The sequence below is a fragment of the Cupressus sempervirens genome, chromosome 1 (assembly GCF_028749045.1).
Source record: "Cupressus sempervirens isolate cs-2001-9-10 chromosome 1, ASM2874904v1, whole genome shotgun sequence".
Classification (NCBI taxonomy): Eukaryota; Viridiplantae; Streptophyta; class Pinopsida; order Cupressales; family Cupressaceae; genus Cupressus; species Cupressus sempervirens.
The window spans coordinates 509838790-509853209 of record NC_143118.1 but is presented as its reverse complement, the minus strand read 5'-3'; the positions used below and the strand labels follow the sequence as shown (position 1 = coordinate 509853209).

The following is a 14420-nucleotide window of genomic DNA, read 5'->3' as shown; positions in this document are numbered from 1 at the left end:
CTTCAGAGATCATAATTTTACATTCTCAATAGGCTCTGCAAATGGTTAGTTTCTTTGCCCATAACTTTGAAAGCCATTTATATACATATTACCACAGTTTATTTTCTCCCTTCTTGAGGCAGATAGTCCACACTACTTCACAACTGCAAATATTGGATGGGTGCCAGTATCTCATCAAAGACAGCATTTTGAAGGAGCTTTTGCTAATGAGGCAGAAGACTGTAGCTTGCACATTGTTCTATCTATGACCCAGCCACATTCCAGAACTATTACTTCTTATTAAGTTAAAATGTATTTATTTGGCTGAACTATATAAAGCCAACATAGACCTTGGTGGATGACAACATCTCTTAGGGTCCATTTGGTTCGTGAAATTTTAAAAACTGGGATTATTACAAACCTTAGTTTAGCCAAATCAAGGTTTTGCAAATCTCTATTCCGATTTTTGGGATTTTACTTGAACTGTTTGTTTCACTCCGAAGACACATTTTTATGCGTAAGCTTGGAGTTGAAGGCAAATTTCAAGAAGTAGTCCAATCTATTGTTTTACTTTTTACACTCCTTAAAAAACATAACCAGGTTTTGATTTTCAATTCTTACTTGCTAGTAGGAAGTTGGAAAACCTGATTTTGAGGTAAAATTGGAAGTCCGGTATGCTAATTCCATTTTCCCAATTTTGAAAGAAATGCAAAAATTTTCAAAATCGAATTTTGAAAAAGCCAATTCCTGTCATCTTCCAGGAACCAAACAGACCCTTATTTCTTTACAATTAATTGCTTCAAGTTCTCAACCTCTCTTATTTAGTGATTTGCCTCATAAAGAAAAAGTTCCTTCTATATATTTTATCTTTTTTCACATTTTCTACCCAGTTGTATGCCTCTGAACATGCTTCTACTCATCTCTTATATGACAATTAGCATGTCTTAATACATATTTTACTTGATTTTTGTCACACCTCCGGAACATTATACAAAGATATGGAAAGTTTTTCTGCGGTTCACTCATTTTACACAGGATTCTAGTGTACTTTCTGGAGCTGTTTACCATGAATGATAACTTTCCTTACGGAAGCTTTGTTTTTTATCAATGCAAGATCATTCAATGCACTCACATTTAGGAAAACCATAAGAACCTCCATTAAGAATTTTGCAAATGATTATTATTAAAGGATAGTTTTAAGTTAAAATTCAAATTAGTTCCTCCATGCAAAAGTCAGATATACTCAAATCTGAGTTTTTTTTTTGTACTTATTTTGTAGATAATCTTCTCCATGGGCGATGAGTATATACCAGAATATGTTGATAAGCGATCTCTTGTCCAAAGGTATGCTTACCTGGAACTGTTTTTATTAGTATTTCAAATTTAATTTGCTTTATCCAAAGCCATTTTTGTTTATAAATTGTTTGGACAATGGTGGTCTACATCATCTTTTTAATTTAACAATGTTAAAAGTTTCTCATTGGCATTTAAATATTGCGCAATTATGTTTGTCTTGTTGTTCATGAGTTAGACTTTCCAATGCAATGGGGGGAGCAGAGAAGGTTGAAATTGAATGGGGCAACCATTCCCTATCTAATCGGGTGGAAGAAGCAGTGCAAGCTATTGTTAATTTTGTCAAAAGAGAAGGTCCTAAAGGATGGGATGATCCTTGGCTTTAGATTTTCACAAGTAGCTTTAAGCTTCGTTCTATTGTGTGATGGATGCTTGTAATAGTCTATATTCAGCATGCAATGAAACTCAAATGAACATTTCTCTAGATGTTTTTGGACTGAATGCTTTTCCCAACAAGCTGTAAAACCACTGACAGCTTGCAATATTTCTGCCTGCACTGATGTTTTCCGAGGGAATCTCAAAGTGCATTATGGTTCCAAAAAAAAATCAATTTTAACCTAAACCAAATCCCAACCACACCTGACATGCCCACGATGAATAAGGTTCAACATTTATAGGTGCATTGAACGTTGACTATCTTGGATTAAAATGATGGAGTTAAAGGTCTATTGTAAAATGTAATGTCCCCCTTTCGGCTTATTAAGATATAACTAGCACTTGTCTGTCCCCCTCTCGGCTTATTAAGATATAACTAGCTCTTAGTCTTTGATGTGAAAACATTATTCAAGCTTTACATAATAAAAGGAATTGTATTGAAGTGTCATTCTACAAACAAATGTCATTGCAGAAGGAAGTCTTGTACATAGCATTGTCCACTTGGGATGAAATAAAGTTATAATATTGTTGTGCTAAGAAGATTGGTTTAATGTCTCACAACTAGATATAATAATTTTATTCATAAAGTTAGTGACCCATTTGTAAGCAACATTTTTAGCTATTGCTAAAATCTAGTTTGATGTAATATGCAGACTGTATTTTGAGGAAGGGCAAGGGTGTTGTGGTCACTAATATTCAACAAAAAGTGTAGAATATTTGGGAGATTCTTGGATTTTTAAGATTTTATACAAATGGCTCAGCCTTGGAAGAATATTGCAAGAACTAGGCATTAAATTATAGAGTCCAAAGTATTAAAGTAATATATTTTACGTTAGCCAATAAGAAGGGTTTTATGTAAACAAAAAGGGGTAAGTGCATCAAGATGGTAAACAAAAAGGTAGGTAAAATGAACGCTTTTTCTTTCTTTCTGAAATCAAGTAAATTTGAATTTTGAGAGACATGCATGCAAAATTAGACATTGTGCAAAGAATAAGAACTGTAGTACTATGAATTTAGTTTCTAAACTATAAAAGTTTAATAAAAATACATAAAGAATAAGAGGGTCAAACTTGCCGCGCATAAGAAATTGTTCCTGATTTAAAAAAAAGTATAATATAATTTATTTAGTGCATTGCGTAAAAGATGTTATATTTAGTATGCAAACTCTTTTAATAGAATGATATATAAGAGTGAGATCTAGAAGTTGTGTGGTGGTTTGTAATTTTTCATTGAGTATTTTTTAATAACTTTTTGAAGTGACCACATCCTGAAAATCTGGAGCATGTTAATGTATTAGGAATAAATTGCAATATAGTAAATAAAAATGCAGACTTTTTTAATAAAAAAGTGGATAGAATCAAGTGCAGAACAATAATATGTAATTTGTTGTGAACTTGATCAAGTAGATCAAAAGTTATTAAGAAAGTGGTAAACTCTTTGAGATCTGTCAAGACATTGGTATAGAAAATTAAACTTTGCAAATGTTCAAAAATAGAAAAGAAAATATGGTTAGAAAATTGAGAACACATGTGAGATCATGAGAGGTAATTAACATATATCTACTCGATTGTTTGTAAACCTAATTGTGAGGAAGTTGATAAATTGTCTTGGAAAATCAAAAGATGTGTAAAGCAACAAAAGTGGAGGGAAAATGAGTTTACAAGCCTTAGTGTCATTTTCTAACCTTAGTTATAACTAATATGGGTTCCTTATTGCTAAACAACCTACACATCTTGTAAAATCAGAAGTAACATTTGTAGTTCTACATAGCCCATATGAGTTATGTAAAGTCCTGAGTTTCAAATAATCTGCAAGAGTTTTGCTAAATTTTGAGTTTTATTTTTCACTTGGCCACTTTTTTGACCAACATGGTGCACTTGTCCAAGTATGTGTACATAAAATTAATTCTAGATCAACTATGAATGTTTTTTTAATCAAGGTTTCACTTTGGAAAATATTTAGTCCTTTTGTGATGACACGATCAATGTTAAATATCTACAACACACTATTACACCCTAGATCAATATTAATATAGGGGTTGTGTGTTGATATCTTGCTTAGGTCTTCTAAGGATAGATGGGTTCAATCATTGGACTATAAATACCCTTTAAGTGTAGCTTAGGTCTTCTAAGGCTAGATGGGTTCAATCATTGGACTATAAATACTTTTAAGTGTAGAAGATGCTTTAAAACTAGTCATGTGACTGCTTAATGTGGTTTAGAGAAGATATATGCTTGGTGGAATTGTGCCATTATAGAGCATTATACAATGGTGAAGAAATCTAAAGCTCAAAGGAGTTTCTCAAATGTGGTGTGACAAAGTCTGTGGGTCCTCTGTCCTCTCAGGCTAGTTTTGCTAAGGGGGTTGTTGTGGGTCGCTGTGTGTCATGTGGTTTCTTCTTAAATGTGTCAATTTTGCAGGGCAGGGGGGTGGGGTGCTAAGGATAGTTCTGTATGTCCTAGTGCTCCTTCTATGGTTGGATTAGTTTTTGGTGACTTTGGGATCTTCAATGTTGTTGTCTCTACTCCTATCGTGTCTCAAAATTTTGTTGGTTGTGATACAATTGTTGCTAGAGGTTGAGCTTTATATGTTGAGAGGATTGCTAGTGCTACCTCTTTGGTTGTTTTTGCCTTGTCTCCTATGCTATTGTCGGTCCTATCATTGGTTCTTTTGTGGTCTTTCCTCTTTGGGTATTGGGACTCTAATGTAGGATTTGTTGGCTTGGCAGGATGCTGCTACTAAGGTGGAAGGGGGTTATATTATGGTGTAAGGTAAAAAATCCAAGACGTCTTTGCCCTCTTTTGATGTGATCCTTTGCTCCAATAAGGGTATGCCAAAAGGTAAATTAATGGTTTGTGACTCTTGGGATTGGAGTTTTCTCTATGCCCCTCTTTACTTTTTGGTTGCATGGTTTTTTTTTTTTGTGTAACATTTATCTCAGGTTAAGGGAACCTACCGATAAAACCCTCATCATGGTCTTACCTACTTTCTTCTTGTGGGCTTCCATGAAATATCTTATGTGACCATCTTGTTAATTTTTTTGGGTCTCTTCAAGGCTTGTTTTATACTTGCAAAAAATATTAAATATAATTCCAAAAAAGAAATTTATTTAAATTATTAGAGCATATAATTGTGAATCAAATTTATATAATCCATTCAAATAGTTTCAACATGTCCATCGTATTCATCCTAGACAGATAAAGTGGAATTCAAGTAGCAACAACATGGTTGGAATTTTCTTTTGAGATACAAAAAATTATATTTTGTACTACACTCTAGTAATAGTCTATCACACTCTAGTGAGAGAATGAAAAAGGAACTCAAAGTTTGTCAAGCTAGGGTGAAGTAGAACCTATATCAACACAATGGGCCACTTTCAAAGGTTGGTGGAGATGCTCTTTATTGTAGTGTAGCTTGGCATATTTGGCAGAGAAGTTGAATTTGCATGAGTAGTCATACCTATGGAGGCATAACAAATTGGTCATATTATATTGAAGGAAGAAGGTCTACATTGCAATTATAGTCATGCATTTAAAGAAAAATGAAAGAAACTAGATTCATTGACTTCGGTCTAATTGAAATCCATTACACTAGGTAGCTAAAACAAAAGGAAGCCCATATGTGTTATATAAACCCTAAAGAAATTGCTTATAAAATGGGCAAAAAAATGAAGAACACATATAAATGGTCCCAATTGTCCCCATTAGACTCTTTTTAAATGATAAAATCAACCCTACTTATAAAAAATACAACCTAGAAAACTCAAAAAAATTGAAACTTTGGATTTGCAATAAAATATGAAATAATACTTGAAAAGTAGAAATGAAAGCTATGATACTACTATTAAGTACACAAATTTGAAATCTACTAATATTTTAAAGACCAACAAAACAAGTCCCAAACTTTAGGCTCTAAAAACATGATCTAAATTCTTACAAAATACTTGTTAAGATGTGAAAATTCAAATGCTAAAAATTTGAATCTCTTGCAATGTGTTCGTTGAACTAAGCACACAAGCTGAAATCTAAAAATATTAGAAAAGCTATCCACAAAGACATTTGTATTAATAAAGCTCACCTAGATAGGGTTTTGGTCCTTGCTATACTCACAAAGATGGTGAGGTATTAATTTGAATTGATTCCCATTAAAACTGCTAAATGGTGGGAAATGTGTAGTACAAAAGTGAAAGAGATTCTTTTAGAAAAAAAAAAAGTATGAAAAAAACCCAATCATCATGTATTTAAGCACTTTAAGAATTTGCCTAACCCTACAAATATTGACAACCTCATTCATTCAAAGAAATGCTTGATATAATGCAAGCTAATCTCAAAGTGTTTTGTGTACTCACGAGGAACAAGATTGAGAATAATCTAAGTGGCAATCAAATCGCAGTGTAAATGATGTTAGGGCCTTATTAAAGAAACCCATGTTAAAGAACAAAAGTATGCAACATTGAAAATTGAAATAATGCTTCAAACTCTATAAGATTATAATTCTATCATGAAAAGAAGTTGACTATTGTTTCTTTGTGATGCAGGAGCATCTTGCATGAAAAAAATTATTGGAAAAAAAAAAAAAAAAAAAAAAAATTGAAAAAAAAAAAAAATAAATTAATTATTTTTTTGGAGAGAGAAAGTGACGAAAATTAGAGGAAAAATAATAAAAAAATAAAAAAAGGGAAAAAGGAGAAAAGAAAGGAAAAGGTGATTTCTATTTTCGAGGTGCATAGGTGGCATAATAAAAAAAAATAAAAAAATAAATGGTTGTCATTCCATTTATCGAGGTGTGTGGGAAGAATTCTAGAAAGTTATGAATATTGTAGAAAGTTTTGGAAGTTGTAGAAGGTTGTGGAGGAATTCTAGAAGGTTGTGGATAAGTCATGCATGGGGTGGTAAGTGCCTATTTAAGCAAGGCATATGAGCATTTCTAAATCAAGCTCAAGGGGGAAGCTTGAGGAGTGGAAGCTCAAGGGGAAGTTTGAGAAGTAGAAGCTAGAAAGTGTGAAGGCTTCAAGGTGTGAGAGAGAAGGAGGAAGTGAAGAGTGAGGTTTCCTGAGTCTGTGGATAGAGCGCCGAATGTGAGGCAGTTTACAACAGGATTATGGTGGAGTTGTGAGTGTGTAGACCGAGCGCCGAATGTGAGGCAGTTTACACTTGGATCTTGGATTAGGTTTGTGAGAAGAGCTAGTGACTGCGGTTTAGAAACAAGGAGGTTGCTTGGTGGCTTGCGAGCACAAGTTGAGATCTCGGAGGTTTCTACCAGAGTGTGGATCTGGACTAGCTTGGGTTTGGATTGGATCTTGAGAGATCTTGGAAAAATGTTATGTAATTGCTATTGAATGTTTAGGTATAATAAAATTGTCTTCATATTGTTGCATTATTGGTTGTGAGTTGGTAAGGGTGGTGTGGCCCTTCGTCAGTGGTATCAGAGTGGTCCTACATTACTTTGTCTTTTATCAACTGAAGAAAGAAATCACACCCTAGAAATCACACCCTTCACATCTGTCTAATGAACTTACCACTGTAAAGGAGGGGATGAGAAAGTACTATGAATATAGTATCAAATTTCAATCCAAGCAACACGAGAAGAAAGTCTCGTTACAATGCATACATTCTAGAAAAGCCTTGGGCAACTAGGAATGACTTTTGATTGCTAAAAATGCCACCAACATTTTATTTGACTACAATGTTTGCATACATGAACAAGGAACTAAATCCCAATTGTTAGTTTGCACGAGGGCTTCCCTATGAGGTTGAATTCACTATCTTGGAACAATGAGAGCTTAGTAGGCCCATGCTAATGCCTTGTTAAAGTTGTCTTTAAGCTCTTGTATCATTGCATAAATATTTTTAACAGAGTAATAAACCACTTGGTGGATATGAACAATGGTTTAATGCCCACTCATCACTTGATATTTTAATGTACGGAAAACTATGGTCCTATCTAGGTAAATAACCAACAAAACCTTATAATATAAATCTAGAGCAAGGTATCAAATGTAATGCAATGTATGGATGAATAAGTGAAAAGTGTAAAATTTTCCATCCAGGGTGATTTTCATAGCAATCACAAATTGATGTAGACTTTAAAAGACCACATGCACTACAAGATCTTGTGCATTTGCATTCTCCTGGAATTCGTGAAGAACATTGATTGCAAATGTAGAAATTAAGTCATGTTGTACTTTCATTTCCCTAGGAATTTACAATAGGGATACCTATAACAATAGGGAATTTGGATTTTAAAAGGCTTTAAAAAATATTTTGTAAAGATTTAATATTCAGGGTTGGTTCAAATTAAAGACCTTAACTTCATACAAATTGAGAATCTAAATTATCGATCTATAAAGACAACTATTTTTCACATGCATTTTTTTTGTTCAACCTTTGTCATTGTGATCACCATTGAATTTTTTCACCTACAAAATTTATAGCTCAACCCGTTAGAAAATGGCATGTGTTAGATAACTGATTGGGGGGTGAATCAATTATGTCTAGTTATCCTACAGGCCTTAAAAACACTTTTCACCAACTCAAACACTTTAATCATACATATTATCATCTCGATAACAAGATCTAACATCATAATATAAATTGATACAAACTTTGCATCAAATTGTTAACTTAAAATAATAAGCATGAAAGTAAACTTCCAACTTATACCAAGTTGCAACAAATAATAATAAACATGAAATAAATATGCAACACAATAAACATTCACACATTTGACAGAAGTATTTAACATGGAAACCATGTTAAGGGAAAAACCATAAAAGAACTGACAACACAAAAATTTCACTATTTTGGAGTGAGCTCTATTAGTAGCCTACCTTGTTAAAGGTTACATACACATCATTACATAAAACCTTGTTAGAGGATTTTCACCAAAGATCATTTAGACCTTATCACTCCATGGAACATCTATAGAGTGACCTTTAAAGGACTTACAAAACATTCAAGTAGAATACTACCATATAGGATTTCAATAAGATTGTTAGGTCCACTTGGCTTAGAGATTTTCTACTACAATGGTTAGAATCCAATGATGAAATGATTTTTTAGCTTTAGCACTAATTGTGCTTGTTTAGATCTCTATTTTGCTTATCTCTTTCTTCTTTCTCCCTTCTAATCCTTTCTAGATGACCTACTCACTCACACATCAACTTAGCACTTCTCTTGCTTGATCTTCACAATGCAACTTTGCTCAATTATCTTCTGGCTAACAACTCCCTTCTGATCCTTTCTAGATGACCTACTCACTCACACATCAACTTAACACTTCTCTTGCTTGATCTTCACAATGCAACTCTGCTCAATTATCTTCTGGCTAACAACTCCCTTCTTCATCTTGATCAGGAATAATGAACATCATGCTCATCCCTTAAATAGAAAACATTTTTCTTTATTGTTCCATCAGATACCTTGATTTTGTCCTTTAATCACTATTGTTGAACTCCATCCCGCTTAGATTTAATGAATCTAGACACTTGGTTAACACATTTTCACGTTGAAATATGTGCTTCAATTCAAATAATCAATCCACCTTCATCCGATTGTCTTTGAATTTCTCTAGTCGTTGATCTCATAACTAAATTTTTGAAACTTCTCGAAAAATCTTTATTTCCATAAAATGTTAGCCTTAAATTTAATCTTTTATTTTGTTCCTTATTCGGTTGACATTATGTCTCGCTTGGTCAACACTAGACTTTCTCTACTTCTTCATTAGGTGTTTGGTTACACTTTTAGTAGTTTGGTGAATATTGCAGTTCTTCTTTCACCAACCAAACTCTCTTCCTTATACATGATCTCAACATTTCATCAATTTATGTTAAACAATCAAACCAACATTATACTGTCAAGTTCTAACTCATTCAAGTGCCCATTGAATACCATACATTTATCATCACTTTCATCATCATACTTTCTTCAAATCGTCTTCATCAATCAAATGATATGACACTCTACCAAATTAGCATAATGTTTCACCAATTAAGGCTTGCCATCAATAACAACATAACAACTGATATGACTCTTTCACATACATTAATAACATTACCAGTTCAGGCTACATTATTAGTTGGGGCTAACAATCTCCCCCTTTGGTATTGATGGCAACACATTCTGATCAATACATTACATAACATTATGTTGTGAAACAATACATCTTCAACTCTTTGACTTTATTTAGGTTCTCTACAATCTTCAAATGTCAGCATCAAGTTCCCTTTGCTCAGTCTAATTCTAAGTACATAAAAGAGATGTTGAAGACCTTTGGTATGGATGAGTCAAAACATTCAAACTATATCATCTGATTAGCAAATGATTTGCACAACAAATCATTCCCACCAAATACTATATCATCAACAAATATTTCAGCAATCAAGACCTTATCTTTAGCTTCACCCTTCAAATAAAAGTTACTATTATCACTTGTTATAACAAATCTAATTATGATCAAATACGAATACAACCTTTCATATCATGCTTTCAGTGCTTTCTTCAGACCATACAATGCTTTCTTCAGTTTACATACCAGGTGCTTTTGATTTGGCTTTACAAATCCTTTAGGTTGTTTAATGTATATCTCTTCTTCTAGTATTACATTTAGAAAATTATACTTAACATCTATTTGATAGACTTTGTATCTCTTTTAAGTTGCATATGCAAGTAGAGTTCTGACTCCTTCCAATCTGGCAATAGGTGCAAAGGTCTCTCCATAATCAATTCCTTCTTGGGCATAACCTTTACAAACTAGTCTGGATTTGTTCTATACAATTCCTTTTTCATTCAACTTGTTCTCGAAAATCCACTTGGTTCCAATCACATTTTTGTCTTTGGATCTCAGTACAAGTGTTCATGTATTGATCTTTTCAATAAGATCTATCTCCTCATTCATTGCATTAATCCAATAATCATTATCAAGTGCATCTCTTACAATTGTAGGCTCAAAATCAACTATAAAACATGTATTATCCTTCAAATTACTTCTTGCCATAACCCCTATTCTCTTATATCCAATTATATGATTATGTGAATGGTGTCTTCTCACATACTTTGCTAACACTGACTTGATTATGTAATCTCTAGTATTATCATCTCTCGGTTGCGTCTCAACATTCTACTTAGGTTGTTCTATCTGTGGCTTAGGTAATATAGTCTATCACTTGGTAGCTCTTTTTTGTTGCTCAATGTACTACTATAATGACTTAGGTGCTCAAGTAAGGTGACATGTGTATCATAAAAAACATACACAATCTTGTTGTAATATTCAGGTTCTTTCTTGCTCTCCGCATCGTTCTTATTTGCAAAGTAAGCAATTTTCACATTTACACTTTCAACCATTGTGGAAGTTACTTTGTTCAATCATTTATAAGCCTCACTCCTAGTATAGTAACCTAGTAATATACCTTCATCACCTTTTGAATCAAACTTCTCATTTCTTGTATCTTTATGAATATAACACCTATTTTCAAAGATTTTGAAATAACTTACATTCAGTGTATGAACATACCAAAGTTCATTAGGTGTCTTGTTTGTTCCTTCAACTGAACTCGGCCAAGGGTGTAAACATTTGTGTTTTTAGCCTCTCTCTAGGATATTTGTGTGACTCCTTTTTCAATAAAGAGCATTCTAACATAATCAACAATGGATCTATTTCTCCTCTCTGCAATCCCATTCTGCTGTAGTGTTTTCGATGGAGATAATTGTCTTCTAATTCTATGCTCAACCATAGTTAGTAAATTCATCAGACATAAACACACCACCTCTACCAGATTTCAAATATTTCAATTGTTTTCATTTTTAACTCTAGCCTTATACCACTTGAACATTTGAAATGCATTAGATTTTAATTTTAAAAACATAGTTGTCATCATTCTAGAATAATCATCAACAATAGAATGAGATATCCATCTCCACAATAGCTCTCAACTTTCATAGGACTGCACAAGTCAATATGTGTCTTAACCTTAGATAATTTCTATTCTTATTATTTGTTTTGTAAATGTATTTTTTGCAAATAATGTAATTAAGTGTGAGTGTACATGTCTAGTTGGCATGTTGATGTGTCACTCCACCTGTATGTGTCAGCATCTTGAATTGTGTAAGGAGATCATGGCTGAAAGGGTTATGACAGATTTCTATGACACTTAAGAGCTATCTCTGGAAGATTTGATGATGGGTGAAGATGTGAAGACATGTGGCAATTGATCATTAAGTACTGTACACTCAGGTCTCCATCTAGTGCACAGGGTTCATTTCTACTTTTTCAAAGAATGGTAAAACCCTAATATGGTTGTTCTTTGGAAGTTTTCGTAAAATGGAAAGCACATGATATATGCATTTTTAGGGTTGCAGATAGGAGAGAGTAAAAAGTGTATTTTTGGTTGCTACTGGAATGGTCTTCCGTGTCCCGAAAGAACTTGCATTGCAAGTGTGTTGTAACCTTTTGTGTTGAAGATAATACATTGTGCAGGTTTTGGAGGGGTGGGATTGTTTTATCGAAAGGTTTTTCCCCACCAACATATCTTTGTGTTTATGTATTTCTTTCTTTATCTATTTGTTGTATTAAGGGTTGACTGCAATATTATTGTTTACATAATATCAAATCTGAAATTGTAAGGATTTAATAGGAATTTGCACAATACTTTCCTTAAGGGATTAGCGTGGGAAGTTATTTCCACACCTGAGTTTCCTTAGAATATGAACTAACTTCACAATATCATTAGATGAGTGTGACTTACTAGAGAAACTAGACTTAGTCATCATACCAAGTTGATATTGTTTGCACATATCATTATTAGGTTTATGCAAGTTTGGTAAGCCTCTTACTTTCTTCCTTCCACTCACTTTAACAATATCATCAAATTTAGCATGACAAAGTCTCTTATCCCATATCCATACATCTTCAACTTTAGAAAATATGCATGCACTCATATTAGGGTCTATATAAAATAAGTTACCTTTTTATTTTCTCTCTAGTTCCAATCAAATATCCACCACCATCATATCTCTTAATTTTTCTATTATGAAATTGCAATGTGTGACCTGTATTGTTTAGTTGTGAAAAACTCAATAAATTATACTTTAGTCCTTGAGCCCAATAAGAATCATCACATCTAATATTATTATTCAACATCAATGATTATCTACCTTTTACTAAACATGGAAAATTATTTTCAAGTTTAATAGTTCCACCATCATATTCTTACCAACTTGTCAAACTAATTATCTATATCACCAGTCATGTAATGTGAACATCCACTATCAATAATTTGTCTATCATTCTTATTAAAATGAGATATAAGGGCTTTACCTTCTTCATACCTTTTCTCATCCGAGTCTTCTTTAACAACATCATATAAAAATTCCTCACTTTGATTCTCATCATTAGATTTTGACTTGGTGTGTTCCTCCTCAACAATGTAGCACAACTTATTCCCTTTTTCCTTATAATCCTTGTAGTTTTTGCTCCTTAGGTATTTGTTCTCATTTTTTCATCCACAATTATCATTCTTGTTCTTATTAGGACACTTAGCAACAATAAGACCAACTTTATTGCATTTAAAACATATTAGAGGGAATTTACCTTTGAATCGTCCTTTACCTCTTGGTAGTCTTCTAGCTAGCAATGCATCAAGCTCTTCATCATCTTTTTCTTTTGAATCATGATCACTATCCTCTTTGATGCACTTTTATTTCTTTGAACTTCTAATGGTTAGTGATGGACTTGCAAGCATTCTAAATTTATGTAATGACCCTCCTCAAATCTGCTCTCAAAAAAATGCTGATGAAAGCTCAAGGAATTTCATCAAACAATTCACATGCAAGGAACGTATGACTGATATAGTATTTCAGCTGGCTTTAAATGACTCTTTTTCAATTTGCATAAATGAGAATCTTGTGCTAGAAGACTCCAAATGGACTACACAATGGCCTAACATGAGTGTGCTACTAATTTTGACAATATTCAATGCATATATATGATCTAAGCATGAGAAATGAACACCTACAACCAACTGGCATTTTTACAAACAGTTGGTGTGCAAACTAACTAGCTGATAAATAATGATATTGAATTACTTAAATGACACCAGCACCTATTATCTTCTTAATTTGCAATGAAATTTCTAATACAATGCTCATGAAATATGGCCAAGACTTTTGGCATTTACATGGATTACAAAATGATAATGCTGGTATAATGCACACTTACAGCTGAAACTTATAACACCCTAAAAAAACAATACTAATAAAAGAACCTGGTTGTAGATGGCTATAATAATTTTCTTCAATGCTGCCCCTTCTGCTTTGCTTTTTCAGACTATTTTTTTGGTTTCGCTTTTTCAGACTGCTTTTTTGGCCTGCTTTTTCGGTTCCGCTTTTTTGAACTGCTTTTTCGTATCCGCTTTTTCAGACTGCTACCCTTTTGAATCTCAAGACCATATCTTTCAATGGCGTCAAGATTTCCAGCTTGAAGGGATTTCGTCTTTCAAACTATTGAGACATAATCTCCAGAAAAATTCCCAATTTCTTTGATATTTTCAAGCATACTTAAAAGAAGCTCTTCCATTTCTTTTATAGTGTTCTCACAAGGGCCCAATCCTTCATTTTCTCAATGTGGGATAAAACATAACTCCCTTTATGTAACTTATGTCTCCAGTGTGTTATAAAATAAAGGTGACTCTTTTAATTTAAATATTTCTGACAAACTAT

The 14420-nt window shown here is 33.1% G+C and overlaps 1 protein-coding gene across 2 annotated transcripts in view; it reads left to right on the top strand.

Moving 5' to 3' along the window:
* Positions 1-2168, top strand: part of LOC149578471 (alpha/beta-Hydrolases superfamily protein) — a 90838-nt gene extending 88670 nt beyond the window's left edge. For both annotated transcript variants that reach the window (XM_089829304.1, XM_089829307.1), the window contains exons 8-9: positions 1259-1323; positions 1511-2168. In XM_089829304.1, the coding sequence (XP_089685430.1) occupies positions 1259-1323; positions 1511-1658 (213 nt within the window). In that variant the 3' untranslated portion in view covers positions 1659-2168. The remainder of the gene's footprint in view (positions 1-1258; positions 1324-1510) is intronic.
* Positions 2169-14420: the final 12252 nt, after the last annotated feature.